Source organism: Apodemus sylvaticus, chromosome 2 (genome assembly GCF_947179515.1).
Source record: "Apodemus sylvaticus chromosome 2, mApoSyl1.1, whole genome shotgun sequence".
In the NCBI taxonomy this organism is placed as follows: Eukaryota; Metazoa; Chordata; class Mammalia; order Rodentia; family Muridae; genus Apodemus; species Apodemus sylvaticus.
In genome coordinates this window covers 26586246-26600471 of record NC_067473.1, presented here as the reverse complement: position 1 = coordinate 26600471, position 14226 = coordinate 26586246, and the positions used below count along the sequence as shown (strand labels likewise).

The 14226-nt window shown below is 43.4% G+C and overlaps 1 protein-coding gene across 1 annotated transcript in view; it reads right to left on the bottom strand.

Moving 5' to 3' along the window:
* LOC127677813 (uncharacterized) overlaps positions 1-14226 on the bottom strand; it is a 60613-nt gene that overhangs the window by 14414 nt on the left and 31973 nt on the right. Inside the window, exons 6-8 of the mRNA XM_052172804.1 lie at positions 13418-13577; positions 11024-11167; positions 10210-10390 (exon numbers count right to left, since the gene is read on the bottom strand). Coding sequence (XP_052028764.1) covers positions 10210-10390; positions 11024-11167; positions 13418-13577 — 485 coding nt within the window. The remainder of the gene's footprint in view (positions 1-10209; positions 10391-11023; positions 11168-13417; positions 13578-14226) is intronic.

The window sequence follows — 14226 nt, the reverse complement described above, 5'->3', positions numbered from 1 at the left end:
ATTTTCTCAAAGAACCAGCTCCTGGTTTTGTTAATTTTTTGTATGGTTCTCTTTGTTTCTACTTGATTGATTTCGGCCCTGAGTTTGATGATTTCCTGCCTTCTACTCCTCCTGGGCGAAATAGCTTCTTTTTGTTCTAGGACTTTCAGGTATGTCATTAAGTTGGTAATGTATGCTCTCTCCATTTTCTTTTTGGAGGCACTCAGGGCTATGAGTTTTCCTCTTAGCACTGCTTTTATTGTGTCCCATAGATTTGGGTATGTTGTGTTTTCATTTTCATTGTGTTCTAAAAAGTCTTTAATTTCTTTCTTTATTTCTTCCTTGACCAAGGTATCATTGAGTAGAGTATTGTTCAGTTTCCACGTGTATGTGGGTTTTCTGTTGTTTCTGTTGCTATTGAAGACCACTTTTAGTCCATAGTGATCAGATAGGAGGCATGGGATTAGTTCTATCTTCTTATATTTGTTGAGGTCTGTCTTGTGACCAATTATATGGTCGATTTTGGAGAAGGTACCATGAGGTGCTGAGAAAAAGGTATATCCTATTGTTTTAGGATAGAATGTTCTATATATGTCTGTTAAATCTAATTGGTCCAAAGCTTCAATTAGTTTCATTGTGTCCCTGTTTAGTTTTTGTTTTCCTGATCGGTCCATTGAGGAAAGTGCAGTGTTGAAGTCACCCACAATTATTGTGTTAGGTGCAATGTGTGCTTTTAGTTTTAATAAAGTTTCTTTTATGAAAGAGGGTGCCCTTGCATTTGGGGCATAGATGTTCAGGATTGACAGTTCTTCTTTTTGTATTTTTCCTTTGACCAGCAAGAAGTGTCCCTCAGGGTCTCTTTTGACGACTTTGGGTTGAAAGTCAATTTTATCTGATATTAAAATGGCTACTCCAGCTTGTTTCCTGAGACCATTTGCTTGTAAAATTGTCTCCCAGCCTTTTACTCTAAGGTAGTGTTTGTCTTTGACCCTGAGGTGTGTTTCCTGTAAGCAGCAAAATGTAGGGTCCTGTTTACGTATCCATTCAGTTAGTCTGTGTCTTTTTATTGGGGCAGTAAGTCCATTGATGTTAAGAGATATTAAGGAATAGTGATTGTTACTTCCTATCATTTTTGACGTTATTTTTTAAATTTGAATGCTTAACTTCTTTTGGGTTTGATGAAAGGTTACTATCTTGCTTTTTCCAGGGTGAAGTTTCCCTCCTTGTATTGGTGTTGTCCTCCTATTATCCTTTTTAGGGCAGGGTTTGTGGATAGATATTGGGTAAACTTGGTTTTGTCATGAAATATCTTAGTTTCTCCATCTATGGTGATTGAGAGTTTTGCTGGATATAGTAGTTTTGGTTGGCATTTGTGTTCTCTTAGAGTCTGTATGAGATCTGCCCAGGACCTTCTAGCCTTCATAGTCTCAGGTGAAAAGTCTGCTGTGATTCTGATAGGTCTTCCTTTATATGTTACTTGGCCTTTTTCTCTTACTGCCTTTAGTATTCTTTCTTTGTTTAGAACATTTGGTGTTTTGATTATTATGTGACGGGAAGTATTTCTGTTCTGGTCCATTCTGTTTGGAGTTCTGTAGGCTTCTTGTATATTCATGGGCATCTCTCTCTTTAGGTTAGGGAAGTTTTCTTCCATAATTTTATTGAAGATATTTGCTGGCCCTTTAAGTTGTAAATCTTCACTCTCATCTATGCCTATAATCCTTAGGTTTGGTCTTCTCATTGTGTCCTGGATTTCCTGGATATTTTGGGTTACAAGCTTTTTGCATTTTGCATTTTCTTTAACTGTTGAGTCCATGGTTTCTATGGAATCTTCAGCATCTGAGATTCTTTCTTCTATCTCTTGTATTCTGTTGTTGATATTTGCATCTCTGTCCCCTGATTTCTTCCCAAGGCTTTCTATCTCCAAAGTTGTCTCCCTTTGAGTTTTCTTAGTTGTTTCTACTTCTGATTTTAGATCCTGGATGGTTTTGCTTAGCTCCTTCACTTGCATGTTTGTGTTTTCCTGTAATTCTTTAAGAGATTTTTGTGTTTCCTCTTTCATGAGCTCAGCCTGTTGACCAAAGTTCTCCTGTATTTCTTTAAGAAATTTTTGTGTTTCGTCTTTTATGACCTCAGCCTGTTGACCAAAGTTCTCCTGTATTTCTTTAAGTGTTTTTTGCATTTCCTCCTTGTTGGCTTTTGTATTCTCCTGGATTTCTTTCAATGATTTTTGTGTTTCCTTTGCAAGGGCTTCTAACTTTTGATCCATTTTCTCCTGAATTTCTTTAAGTGTGTCCTTCATGTGTTCCTGTACCAGCATCATGACCAGTGATTTTAAATCCAAATCTTGTTTTACTGGTGTGATGGGGTATCCAGGACATGTTGGTAGAGGAGAATTGGGTTCAGATGTTGCCATATTGCCTTGATTTCTGTTAGTGACGTTCCTGCGTTTGCCTTTTGCCATCTAGTTCTCACTGGTGTTAGTTTGTCTTGTCAGTGCTGGACTCACCAGTGCAAGCTGCCCCTTCCCAGTTGGCCTCTGGTGCACAGCTTACCTCCTGCACTGCTTGTAGACAGGGTGCTGCTGCCCAGGCTGTTCAGATCCCAAAGCAGGCACCCGAAGGCTCCCGCTGGGGTCTGCTGGATTCACTGGGGCACACTGACTTCTCCCAGCTGGCCGCCTGGAAACCCAGCTAGCCACTTGCAGGACTTGGAGATGTGGTGCTGCCGCCCAGGCTGATCTGGGCAGCAGAACTCCCAACCGGGTTGGTGCACACAAGGCTAGCCTAGCTGCTCAGGCCCTGAGTCTAGGCAAAAGCCTGGCAGGCCAATGTCGGTGCAAAGTTCCCCTCAGCTGTGGGTGTTAATTGGGTGTGTCAGGTGGCTAGGATGGTGGCGTGCGCGAGTTCCCTGAGAGTGTTGGGAGAGTCTACTGGGCTAACAACCTCCTGGCTGGGTCAGCACACAGATGGCCCAACGAGCAGCCCAGGGCCTGACCGTCTGAGACCCCTGCTATGTCCGCCTTGGGCTATGCCTGTTAGCTGGTTTGGTTTTGCCTGCTAGTCTCTCTGGCTTCCTGTAGGCAAAATGGCGGCGGTGCGCGCCGTCCCTGGCAAACAAGCTCCTGGCTGGGTCGGCACACAGATGGCCCACCGAGCAGCCCAGGACCTGGGGGCAGACCAGGGTCTGACCGTCTGAGACCCCTGCTATGTCCGCCTAGGGCTATGCCTGTTAGCCGGTTTGGTTTTGCCTGCTAGGTCTCTCTGGCTTTCTGTAGGCAAAATGGTGGTGGTACGCAAACAGCCCCGATAAACAACCTCCTGGCTGGGTCGGCACACAGATGGCCCACCGAGCAGCCCAGGGCCTGGGGGCAGTCCAGGGCCTGACCGTCTGAGACCCCTGCTATGTCCGCCTTGGGCTATGCCTGTTAGCTGGTTTGGTTTTGCCTGCTAGGTCTCTCTGGCTTCCCGTAGGCAAAATGGCGGAGGCGCGCGCTGTCCCAGGCAAACAAGCTCCTGGCTGGGTCAGCACACAGATGGCTCGCCGAGCAGCCCAGGACCTGGGGGCAGTCCAGGGCCTGACCGTCTGAGACCCCTGCTATGTCCGCTTCGGGCTATGCCTGTTAGCCGGTTTGGTTTTGCCTGCTAGGTCTCCCTGGCTTCCCTTAGGCAAAATGGTGGTGGTGCGCACACCGGCCCGGGAGGAAAAAAACCTCCTGGCCGGGTTTGCACCCCGGTGGCCCCCTCCCGATCAGCCCAGGGCCTGGGTGCAGGCCAACGCCCGTCGGGCTTAGACCCCCGCGATGTTGGTCTCGGGTTATATTTGCGTACCTCAGTCTGATTTCTCTGGCGACCGAGAACCAATATGGAGCCCTCGTAACTGACTGGCGGGAGGCAGAGTTCTGATCTACACACTGCCTTTAAGACCATTCCAATGCCTTCTGAGTTCCTGTGCTCAGGCATATCAGGATGAGCAAAGAGGCTGGGTCAGGGGTTCATACTTCCTACTGTAGAGAACAGGTGGGAGCTGTGACCCTGCCTTAGTGCCCCGGCAGCCACTCTCCATGGCTCCATGCCCAGCGTGCCGTGGTGTGGGAAGGTGGCCTCTGAAGCAGCTCTGGCCAGCCTGTGCACACATAGTGGTGCTCTCTACTCCTTCACCTGTCCCTCCACAGCAAAGATGCATAACGAAGTGGGCTTGTAGGTTGTCTTACTTGATGGTGGCCTGTAGTGTCCCCTGTCCTGGGCTCTGAAAGTGGCCAGAGATGCTCTGTAGGTCTAGAGCATCTTCAGTCTTGGCTTCTTTTTTTTTCTTAGTTTTTCTGAGACAGGGTTTCTCTGTGTAGCCCTGGCTGTCCTGGAATTCACTCTGTAGATTAGGCTGGCCTTGAACTCAGAAATCCACCTGCCTCTGCCTCCCAAAATGCTGGGATTACAGGCATGCACCACCACTGGCTGGCCCCAGTCTTGTCTCCTTAGTGGGCCCCAGCCACTCACCATTCAGGAGCAGCCCTGGGCTCTGCACACCATCCTCACCATTGCCTTCACACAGCATGCTCTGCTCACAGAGTGTCTGGCAAGCTGCTTTCTGTCACTGTGCACACAAAGCCAGTTGGCACCCTTCTAGCCCTGGTCCATGAGTGTGCAGAAGGCCATGCTACCTGCTTCACAAGTCGTCACAAGCCGAAGGGATGTTGCCAGATTATTATGATTGACCAGCAACCTTCGGGGATCCTTGGGGGTTTCAAGTCCACACACAGGGAGCAGCCCTCACCAGGTGCCCCTTGTATCTCTCAGTGCTGAGGCTCAAAACAGACACAACTTGTTCCCAGCTGCTGCTGGGTCACAGCGACCTAGGGGAGTGTGGGGTTGCCAGGGAGAGCGCTGTCCTCTGATAGCCTGCACATATGTACCAGTCTCTGAAAGCTGACAGCATGTGAGTAGCAAGATGTGAACCTGCTTTAGGAGCCAATCAGAGGTTACCAACGAGAGCCAATGAGAGACTGTCAGGCAGATGCTAGTGCTTAGACACTATCCTTTCACCTTTCTTTCATCTTGATGAAAGAATGTGATCTGAGTTATAAATCGCTTTGGAATTTATTGAAACTTCCTTTGTCACAGTTCTATCGTCACTAGATGAATGTACTATTTTCTTTTTTATATCCATGTGAGTGTGAAATTTCCTTCTAACTAGGCACGTTTAAATATTAATTGGGTTTCTCCACCTTCTCATAAGCTTCCTTTATTCCTGACATCGTTTTTCTGACACAGACAACATAGACTTGTCCTCTCTAACTTTCATTCATTGCTTCTTACTGTGCTGACATTTTTGCCCCTGTATTTACAGTGACTGCCACTGCCTTCAGATCTTGTTTATCTGCTACCAATTTCCCTTTTATCGATTGTTTTCAGGAAATAATTTATTTGGTCTGTGTCTCTTTGTTTCTGTCTCATATGCATGTGCGCACACACATGTGAAGACAGAGTCCATGTTGGGCTCCCTCTATAACGCCCACTTTCACTTTAGACGCAGGGTCCCATTTTGGAGCTGTAGCCTGCCATTTTAGCTAGAATGGCTGGCCAGAGAGCCCTTGGCATCCACAGTGTCTTTTTCTCCGTGGAGATGTCATCATCATGGGTGTCATGTTAAATCCATGCCTGTTTTAAAAATTATTCTGCCTTCTCTTGTCAGAAACTATATCTCAATAGTTTTGCTGCTTCCTATTTGTTCTTTAGCAAACAGGATACTTAGTGTTGTGTTACTGTTGGGTTTGATATTCATGTTGCTTCATGCATCTCTGGTGGATTGCTTTTAGCTTGTGTTTGTGTGTGTGTGTGTGTGTGTGCACGCGTGTGTATGTGTGTGTTTTGAGTGTATGTATGTGTGTCCCTGTGAGTATTTGCCACATGTGTTCAGTTGTACATGGAGTTCAGAGGAGGGCATCAGCCTCCTCAGAGCTGGACTTCGTTGTAAGCCAGCCATGTGTGTGCTGGCAACTGAACTCAGGTCCTCTTTATTTGATGGGTCCCAGGTAAAGGTTTTTAGAACATTATAAAGTTAACAAACATCATACAGAGCACAACAGGATGAGATCACCATGACCTTGCTCTGAGTCAAGTTACTTTTTCTGTGTCAATTATTGCATATTTCAGCAACAATCTGAAATAGGGGGCTGGCATGGAACAAAATGGCTGTAGCTATACTGGTAGGTACAGGCCTCAGCATTAGAAAACCCAGGTCTCTTTCAGTGACTAGTGATGACCTAAGAGTCCTAGGAGGCCCTTGTGTAAGATTAGCCACATGTTATTTTTTCCATATTCATTCTTGAGATATTTGAACATCTTGTCATATAGGTCTTTTATTGCTTGCTTAGACTTAAACCAAGATACATTTTTATTAATCCTAGGTATTGTAAGATGTGGCTTTCCTAATTCTTTTTAGCTTTTTATCATTTCAATAAAGACAGCTTCTTACATTTTTAAGTTCATTGTGTATCTAGAGAGTTTCCTGTAGGTGTTTATCAGCTGTAGTTCTATGGGACATCTTTAGGAATCACTTATGAATATTATCATATGTGCAAATAGCAGTTTTTTGACATTTTCCTTTATCTTTTGTATCCCCCTGATGTAGTTTGGTTTTCTGATTGCTATAGGTAGATATTCATGGATTAAGTTGAATAGATAGGAGGAGAAACCTTTTCCTGGCCTTGATTTTAGTGAAATAGCTTTAAGTTTCTCTCCACTGAATTTGATGTTTTCTATAGACTTGATGATTATTGCTTGTATTATGTAGTTATGTGACTTGTATCCCTGTACTATAGGACTTTTAATATAACAGGGAGTTCAACTTTGTCAGTGATCTTTTCACCATCTAATGAGATGATCATGTACTTATATATTTCAGTGTAGTTTTGTTAAATTGAATTGATGGATTTTACTATATTGTACAATGCTCGCATTCTTGAAATGAAGACTACTTGACAATGGGAAGGGATATCTTTAGTGTGTTCCTGGATTCTGTATGCCTGTATTTCATTGACTATTTTTGTATCAATGTTCAAAATATAAAGTGGTCTGAATTCCCCATTCATGTTGAATCTTTGTGTTTTAGGTATCAGCTTACCATAGCTTCAGAGAATGAGGATGGCAATATTCCTTCTCTTTGGGTTCATTGGAATAGGTTGAAGAGTGTTGGCATTAACAGCTTTTTCAAACTGGTAGAATTAGGCGCAAAATTCATTTGGCCTTGCCCTGTTTGTATTGGGAGCCTTTTGATGACAGTTACTATTTCCTTAGGGATTATAGGATTACTTAGTTCATTTTGCAGATCTAGGTTAAACTTGGGTAATTGGTATCTGTCTAGAACACTATTTCATTTATATTTTCCAGATTAATGTATGCGTCTGATAGTGTTTATCAAACAAACCACAAATTGTTGTGAGAACCCATAAGTGATTTTGAGACCCAGGCCACTTCCAAGTTCTAAGATGTTCAAAGAAACCCCACAATAAGATAAAACATGTTAGTGTGACCTAAGTCTAGGATATGCTTGTTTCCAGTGTACTACTGATGACCCTGTCTCCATCAGGATTAGCTCATAAAAGCCAGAGGACCTAAGGTAGAGAGTAACTTAAGCCTCTCTACCCTGATGCTCTATAGGCTGAGCTAAAAGCCCTGGTTTACCTCTAAATGTTTGTGGACCCACTTCACCACTTCCTCCATATTTTAATACTCTGACTAACCTATAGTGTCAGTTAGTCAGTTCCATTCAAAAACTAAAACAGTCACCTGGATGAAACTATATTCACTGTACTCACAGATCTTCTATGACAAACGTGCAGCTTTGCCTGTCCCTCTTAGGTTCCACATTTGCACAGTCATGCTCTCTATCAGAAACATGGCCACAGCAGCAGTCTCTACTCACTCTGGCTTCCCTTGAGCTTCCCACCAAAACTGCTGAGATTAAGATCTGTTTCAGGTTACCAAGATGTATTCATTATCCCATCACAGACTACAGGAGGCTAGTCTCAATTCTGAAGTTTACAGATATGTCTAGTCTACATTGTCATCCTAGATTAGAGGTGAAAACATTTTCAGTAAAATTGAAAAGAAGGGATATTGGGGCATAAACCTGAAGACACAAAGAGCAGTGGTCCTATCAGAGACCAGCTTTGATACTTGGCCCCACAAGACAATGAGCATGTGCAGCTAAATCCCCTGAACCTAAACATCTCCTGAGATTTCTCCACTCATTTGACCGTGATCCAGTCCATATAATACAGCACAAGTGATGTGGAAGGTAAAAAGCCACCCGCAGGAGATGTGGGGATGACTCACTGGTTAGAGCATCTACTGTATTCAGAAGACCCACAAGATATCTAACAATCATCTACAACATGGAAAGTTATTACTTCTTGTGTCATCTGACTGGACTTCACTAAGGAACGGACACAGACCTACAGAAGTAAAAACACCCAATTCTAATAAATAATAAAAAGGAATCTAAACAGCAACAACAAAAACACAGAAAATATCTGGTCAATGATAAAATGTCTCTGGTCATCTATCATAAGTTACTTGCGGGCAAGTGTATACAAAGGCCACTATCTCTATTCTGTGATTATCACTTATGCTCTACTGCAACAAAAGCTAAGGCACATGGCTCTGTGATTCCTCATTCCTTATGTATTCATTTGTGAATGTGGTAATTTTCCCAGCAGTTGTACATCAAGTGATAGTACATTACTCAATAACAGATACAGAGGGCCAATAAGAAATGTGTGCAATAGAATGCTATATTTTAGGAGTAGAATACATGACAACAAGGATAAAGTATCACACATCATAAAGTGTTTATCCATGGGGGAAGCCACATTATCCATAAAAAAGACCATTGTCTTGTATACCAAGGTAGGCTTTGAATTCAATCTGTAGCCCAGAAGTCCTGGAACTTACAGAGATTCATTTCTTCTTTTGAGTTCTGTGTCTCCAGGACAGGATAGTATAAAAACTTGAATAAGGAACATGGTTTCAAAAACGATGACTATCTAAAAAATTTTTATTCATCAGAAATACATAAGAAAATGGGTTTTAAATGAAAATTACTATAAAAAGTGAAAAGCATAAACAAAAATTAAAAGCAATAACAATAATTTGTAATATCCATAATATCAATATAATAATATTAATTTATAACATAACAAATAGCAAAGCAACAAAAAGCAAAACATCAACCAAAACTAACAGCCTGTTTCTTCTCTTGGATACAGACTGGCAGGTCAGTCACCTCAGTTCTCTCCCAAAGGGTGGTGTCAGCACAGGAAGTGAATAACATACTGAATTGCCTGGCTCACTGGCTAGGGAGTTAGGGCCTATTCTCCCTGAGGAACTAAATTATGTGTAAGAAGATTCCTCCAATTTATTTTGTGGCTGTTGGAGTTGGAGATCAGCAGTGTCTTCCTGAAGTGGCAACTCATTCTGCAGGAGACCCTTTTCCTGGGCTGTGGAAATTTCAGCTCTTGCTACACTCTCTGCATCCTAGAAGAGGAAGGTAGTTATTAAGACAGAGGCTTGTTGGGAACCTAAATGTTAGCTGTCAGGCTGCTGCCTCTCAACATCTCAACAGGAATGTTATCGATGATCTTTTAACTGACACCATTGCTGTTATAAGTGCAGGCACAGCAAAACATCCAGCAGCATTCACCAAATACATGGGCCTGAGAGCTGTTACTCAGACTTCTATCAGTGCATAACAAGAAATGGGCAATGAGAAGAGAGCTCACTGGGTTACAGGAAGAAGGGAAAATGCACAGATCAAAGACAAGAAGAAGAACATATTTTGTATTAGCATTTGGATTTTAACCCTACAAGATGCTTCCCACTGGGGAAGTCACATGACCCATGCATGACCTCTGTCACAGGACATAGAACTTGCTCAAAGCTCTGCAAAGCAGCCCAACTAACATGAGCATGTGTAGGAATGTGGTGTGTTATTGATCTATTACCCTTACTACTCTTCAGATTAAAGAGGAGTAGTAAGTTATACTTGCCAATACATCAGCTTATCACAAGGCTAACAACCCGGAATCTTTGTGCAGAGACTACCCAATGAACAATTGCATTCTCTGAGGTGGGTGGGAGTGTGGATTAGAAAGGTGCTAGGTGAAAGCAAAGGTGGCTGCAATGGGAAAACGTTATCAGTCAGAATAAGCCAGGCTGAGCTGCTTGTACCTACCTGATGTTGTAGGTCCTGGAAGATGCTGGGCTTCTGTTCACCTTTATCAATCAGGTTCAAGTCAACCAGGTATTGCTGAATGATGGTCCAATCAGCGTGTACTTCCTTGTTCTCCTGCTTCAGTATGACCAATCTCTTATTCATAAGGTTCTTCTGCATCAGGAGCCGGCTGTGCAGGTTGCTAGAACCACAATATTAATGGTAAAATCCTGCAGGCTCCTCCTCCAATTTCTACATCAAGGTTCCATTAACCCCACCAGGAGCTAGGTTCCCATGAATACCTAATGCAGTACATCTCAATACATTCTTGAGTGGTACACAAACAGAGAATAGCAACTTGAGGGAAGAAAAAGTGATTGCTGCAGTCCAAACACCAATATGGTTGCATGTCTCTCCAAAAGAACAAGGTATCTGAAACTATCCATGACAGCCCAATGCATTTCAGCAACATCAATTAGTAGGTTGTAGATACCCTCAATGCAGGTCAGTAGAACCAAGAGGAAGGCATTGTATCCATTTGTTAGATCACATTTAGCTCTGTAACACCATCCCTGAGCCACACAGATCTAGAACTGTACTATAACCCTCTCATGATCTGAATCACTCTTCTAATGAGAGGCTCCTGATGATGCCTGGACAATGTTAGGATGAGTAACAGTCTCTTACAGACTTTGAAACTGACAGAAGTCCCAAGGCACAGTGATGGCTAAAAGGCAGAAGGGATAGAATCAGACCTGCAGACTCTCCAGTCCAGGAATAAAGGAAGTCAGAAATGACCATTCCACACTTGGTGACCTCCATGAACAGTACTTACCGATAGAAGTTAATCTCCTTCCTGAGATCCTGGAAGTTCTGTTTGGCTTCAATATTCTCCTTCTCTAAGGTGTGTAGAAATGTCATAATCTCCTTCTCCTTTAACTTTAATTTTTCATATAACGGATTTGGTGTGTAGTATGGCCTGTCCCCAGGAAGATAGAACTCCATGAACATATGCTTTTTTTTTTTTTAAAACACCTTTTCAGAAACCAAGACACATACACATTTAAGTATTTTAATTTATTTTTATTTATTTATTTATTTTGGTTTTTTGAGACGGGGTTTCTCTGTGTAGCCATGGCTATCCTGTAACTCACTCTGTAGACCAGGCTGGCCTCGAACTCAGAAATCTGTCTGCCACTGCCTCCCAAGTGCTAAGACTACAGGCGTGTGCTACCATGGCCAAGCTGAAAATGTGTTTCTTTTTTTTTTTCCTATTTTTTCTTCGATATATTTTTTATTTACATTTCAAATGATTTCCCCTTTTCTGACTTCCACTCTACGAAATTTCCATAAGCCCTCTTCCCTCCACCTATTCCACAATCCACACCTCCCCACTTCCCTGTTGTGGTATTGCCAAATTCTGCTACTGCTTTCCATAACCAGGGGCCACTCCTCTGTTCTAAGAACACATGAACACAGACTGGGTCTTGTACTTCCAGCACAAGAAGATCAATTCCTGGATTCTGCATGCTGGGATCTTTTTCATCTTTGGAAACTTTTTATCCTTTCCCAAGGACAGCATAAGCTATGTATCCAGATGGAGGGTGCCCTGGCTCCCTGTGTTTACTCATTAGCTCTGGAGGGGCAATCTAGCCCCTTGTGCCCTCAATAGCCTAGGCCACAGGTTGTTGCCAACTAGACACCTGTGATTATATTTTCCCTGTTTTGACAAAAGGGATTGTAATTCCTGGATAACTAATACTTCAGAGGCAGACATTACACATAATTCTTAAGGTCTTGAGGTGATACCATACATAATGACCTCTTTGTAATCTGCCCAAGAGATGCAACTGTATGCATAAGTGTGCCCATGAAGGGAAGGATCAATGCTATTTAATTTGATTCCTACTTTAACCACAAGAATCTCTGTCTCCTCTCCTCTCCTCTCCTCTCCTCTCCTCTCCTCTCCTCTCCTCTCCTCTCCTCTCCTCTTCTCTCTCTCTCTCTCTCTCTCTCTCTCTCTCTCTCTCTCTCTCTCTCTCTCTCTCTCTCTCTCTTGTTGTTTTTTTCTGAGGCAGGGTTTCTCTGTGTAGCCCCCGCTGTCCTGGATATCACTCTGTAGACCAGGCTGGCCTCGAATTCAGAAATCTGCCTGCCTCTGCCTCCCAAGTGATGGGATTAAAGGCATATGCTACCTCTGCCTGGACTGAACAGAACTATTTAAAGTAGGGTCTCCCAGACATCAGGACTCAGATCACCTTGAAACAGCATTTAACTCCTCAGTCCAAAGCAGAGCCCAAGATTCCTAAGTGTGGAGGTAAATATAAACACACAAAACAGAAGCACATGTATGTACATGTAGAAGCAAACAGACTCATAGACTGGCACACACAAATTAGGCAAAAAGGACAGAGAGCCAGAGTATGAAAAATAAAGACAGAGACAGAACCAGAGAGCATAGGATGAGATTCAGAAGAAGTGTATGCAACATTACTGTCTCAGAGTATCCTGGATTTCACAGATCCCTGAATTTCAAAGAGTAGAGAGGAATATAAACATTCAAAAATTCATTCCCAGGAGATAACACAATCATGTGCACCCCCACACATGTACACACAAAAAACAGACATGTATATACATGAGAGGGAGAAAATTACACACAGTCACAGAATGAGAGAGAGTGAATCTGAGATAGAAGCAGAGAGAACACAATGATATGCAGAATAAATACAACATTACAGTCTCAGAGTATAAGACACACAGAAAAAGAGGAACAGGCAGATCCTCAGGCGACTAGTCAAGAACTGAGATGAACAATGTGGGACTAGGCCCCGCCTTCTGCATCTAGCAGTTTCCAGCACTCAGTCACCTACCAGTCCAGTACAAACACTCACAGCAAACTCTCACCTCCTAAAACCTCACAAAAGCACCTCCTTTCAAGGGCTTTCAAAATGCTTTCTGGGCACTCACTCTCCATTTCCTGTATTCCTGAATCTTTACTCAGACCACAAGTCCCACTTTTGACCTGAAGGATGCAGAAGACTCCATTTCCCATCTTACTCCTGTGAAAACTGCAGGTTCTGCCTCTCCTCTAATAAGGGTTTAGGGACATGAGGTTTTGCCCAGGGATATCATGAAAATACATCTTCCTATGATTCACCATCTTAAAAAGACAAGTGTGGCATTTTGGACTCCATACAAACACCACAGCATTTGGAGGGGTGCATACCTCTTGTTCATGGCTCCCTCTGTGACATAGATCAAGCGATCTCTCAGATCATTTCTCTCTTGGGTAATGAGCTGCAGCTCTCTGGTCAGCCTCTCCTCTTCCTCCTTGGCCTGCTTCTTGCTCAGGAGAGTTGCAGGGGATGATGTCTGCCTGCCAGCCCCTATAGGTAAAAGAACACAAGTGAACTTAAATGTTGGGAATGCATAGAGTGTAGACAGTCTACTCTGAGGCCTATCAAGTAGACCACAGGCCTAGAACCCAGTGACACCACACAGAGTTTCGTCCAGGCTTTAGATGCATCCTCAGTGGACCTCAGTTCTCTCATCACTCTATAGAGACTAGGAGATGTAAGCAGCCAGGTGTGTCCTCTGTCTCCCTATGTATTCTTATGATGACCACAGAGATGGCTTCTCCTGGCTTATTAACAAATACACAGAGTGCAACTTGTCCTCAGAGTCCTCAGTTCTGTGGTTTCTCAAGTCACATGATGAATTCATGATGTTCAGATCTCCTACCCTGTTATTCTTGGCCCAGGACATGGCCTTAAAATGTCCTGCATGGGGAGAACATGGCTAACACACTGTCCAATTATTTCCTCTACTGAAACACCAAACACTCCAGCAGTGGCCAGAGGGTGGAGTCTCTGTCTGGGTGTAGTTACAGTACAATAATACCTGCCACTCACAACCAATGATACGCTAAGGGGAACTTTGAGGGAGAGGATGTCAGAGTAGTTCTGAGAAGAAGAGGTGATGGCCAGGGGGCACAACTCTCTTCCTTATACTACTGTCAGAGAGAAACTGAAGCTA